The sequence below is a fragment of the Ixodes scapularis genome, unplaced genomic scaffold, assembly GCF_016920785.2.
Source record: "Ixodes scapularis isolate PalLabHiFi unplaced genomic scaffold, ASM1692078v2 PGA_scaffold3__209_contigs__length_174095766, whole genome shotgun sequence".
In the NCBI taxonomy this organism is placed as follows: domain Eukaryota; kingdom Metazoa; phylum Arthropoda; class Arachnida; order Ixodida; family Ixodidae; genus Ixodes; species Ixodes scapularis.
The window spans coordinates 103,774,610-103,777,370 of NW_024609868.1; the positions used below are offsets into that span (position 1 = coordinate 103,774,610).

General features: G+C 52.3%; 1 protein-coding gene across 1 annotated transcript; it reads right to left on the reverse strand.

The window, feature by feature from the left end:
* Window positions 1-1,574: 1,574 nt before the first annotated feature.
* LOC115329011 lies at window positions 1,575-2,252 on the reverse strand. The gene has a single exon (XM_029990484.4). It carries the CDS (start codon window positions 2,238-2,240, stop codon window positions 1,587-1,589), a length of 654 nt encoding a protein of 217 aa, XP_029846344.2. The 5' UTR covers window positions 2,241-2,252; the 3' UTR covers window positions 1,575-1,586.
* Between the last annotated feature and the right edge of the window lie 509 nt (window positions 2,253-2,761).

Here is a 2,761-nt window from a genome sequence, read left to right on the forward strand (position 1 = left end):
AAAAAGTTCATCCACCCTTGGCAAGGTTTACCGTTTGACGTCCAAGACTTGGTTCACTGTGGTATTATAATCTCCCCACAATCTTATGGAGCCATCCTTTTTTGGCACTGGCACAACTGGAGTTGCGAACTCACTGCTAGTTCTAGGTGTGATGACACCCATGGCCTCTAGCTCCGTCAGTTCTTCCTCCACTGCTGGCAGTAACGCAAAGGGAACGCTTCCCGCTTTCAGGAACTTGGGCTGGCTTCCTTCTTTCAAAAACAGCCTTGCCTCTTCTCCAGAGATCTTTCCCAATTTGTGTGAGGAGACTTCCTGATGTTTGTGCGGAACCTCCTGCAACTTGTCTACAGGTGTCTGTCCCCTCTTGTTTCCATGAAGCGTGTTGAGGCCAGCCACTTCCATACAGTCGAGCTGTAGCTGTTGCAACCACTCTCGTCCAAGTAGTGGTGGTCTGACCTGGTCCAACACATACGATGATAGAAGCTTTGTTTGCCCGTTGTGTGAGACCTCAACGTCGATAACGCCACATGGCTGAACCGCTTCTCGGTGTACGTCTGCAGTCGAAGTGACGTCTGTCTCAGGTTCATGTGACCAAACTTCTCGTGGTACTGCCGCTTTAAAATCATAGACATCGCCGATCCTGTATCCAGCTCAATTGTCAACGGAGTTTTTTGTACAAGAACTTCCACCCTAAGTGGCTGATCTGAAGCTGCATTCATGCTTTTGACAGCAGCCTCTCCTGCTCGGCCTTCCACCGAGAACGAACGACTTGAGCGATTTTCTCTTCCCTCGAGACCTTTCCTTTTCACGGGACGAGCGACAGACGCGATGAATGTTCCCCACCTTTTTGCACTGAAAGCAGGCCGCATCTTTCTGAGGGCAAAGCACTCGCAATATGCTTGGTTGAACCGCACCGATAACAGGTCCCTCCTCTCGTTTTGGTATCCTCTTTGTGGCTTTGCAACTTGTGGACGCCGGCACCATCGACCTGTGTGCCGCTGGCACTGGATCTATGCATCTCGGAGGCACTCTTTATAGGTGCATCGAACGCTGTAGCTCGGTCAACTGCTTTCTGGAGCGTTAGTGTCTTGTCCTCCGCGAAGAGCGCCCGTTGAATGTCCACACGCCGCAAGCCGCACACAAAACGGTCGCGTAGCGACTCCTCAAAGAATGAGCCAAAGTCGCATGTCTCGGCGAGCTTCCGCAACGCTGCGACGAACTGTGCTTATAGTCTTCCTGCCCGCTCCGCGATAATAGAGGGTTTTAATTTTAGGTGTTGTCGCGGCAACTGTGTGAACTGTGCTAGTGACTTTGTTACTGGTAATACGGGAGCTGTCAACGACTTGAGAAGTGTTGCGTTTTTGAAGACCTTTATTCCACTGCCACCCTCCAGCACCGCTCGTGCCGAGTACAACTCTGAAGTCCCATACGCACCAGGTTTTCTTTTGCCCGGCTACCGTCCCCGCGCTCGTAGTGCCCTCTGGACACCACATCTTTCCCCTCCTTTTTAAACAAACATACCCAGTTGGTAACATCCGGCCATTAACAGTAAATAGTTTAGAAAAGTCCGTCGCTTTTTTTTTTTTTCATTCTTCTATTAGCCTTCGAGGCTTGCGCCGATCTCGCACGGGATACCGTCGCTCTCCGTCACTATTATCTGCATCCATGAGCGTCTCAGCATCCTGGGTGTTGCTTCTTGGCCTCGGGACTTCGGATGGTGCAGGCAAAGAGGCCTGTGAAAGGCATCTGTCGCCTGCGCTGTCTTCCGGTGTGCTGTCTGTCCAAGCCGTGGCAGACACCCCTCCCGCTTCGTCTGGACGAGACTCTGAAGGTCCGGAGTCTTGCGACGGTGCTCGGAGCAACTGGTCCTGATGCCTTCGCCATACCCGTCCCGGGGAGACTTGCACTTGGAAAGACACTGGACCAGTTTGGGCAGCGACTGTTCCTGGCTGCCACTTGTGACCACTTCGATAATCTCTGGCATAGACTTGGTCTCCTGCAGTGAAAGCCCGCTCTTGTCCTGGGTGTTGCCGCTGTTGGCGGTAGTGTGCGCTGGCCACACAGTCTGCAACTGATGGTTTCAGGAGGTCCAGTCTGGTGCGAAGATGCCGCTGTAGCATCAACTGGGCCGGAGACTCTCTTGTTGTCGGGTGCCGGGTGTTCCTGTACGATAGAAGAAAACGTGACAACCTTGTACGGAGGGGATGGCTCGAAGTTGTTTTCCGCAGATAGTTTTTCATGGTCTGAATAAACCGCTCAGCTAGTTCATTCGTAGCGGGATGGTATGGTGCAGACGTGACCTGGGCGATACCATTGTTCCTTAAGAAAGTTTGAAATTCCTCCGACACAAACTGAGGCCCATTGTCAGAAACCATGGTTGTGGGCAGACCAAACCGTGCGAAGCAATCTTGTACACACTGGATTATGACATTTGACGTCGTAGACTCCAAGACAAACACCTCTGGCCATTTGGAGTGAGCATCCACGAGCACGAGGAACATTTTACCCATGAAAGGTCCCGCCAGATCCACATGCAGTCTCTCCCATGGACGTGTCGGCCATGCCCAAGGGTGCAGGGGAGCAGCGGACGGATTGTTTCGGTGCAGCTGACACATGGTACACCCTCCAATTTCCCTCTCAATGTCTTTATCCCCCACCAAACATAGCTCCTAGCCATTTCCTTAGTGCGCACGATGCCATAATGGTCCCCATGAAGTTCTTCTAGGACCCTTTTCTGCAGGGTCTTCGGAATCACCACTCG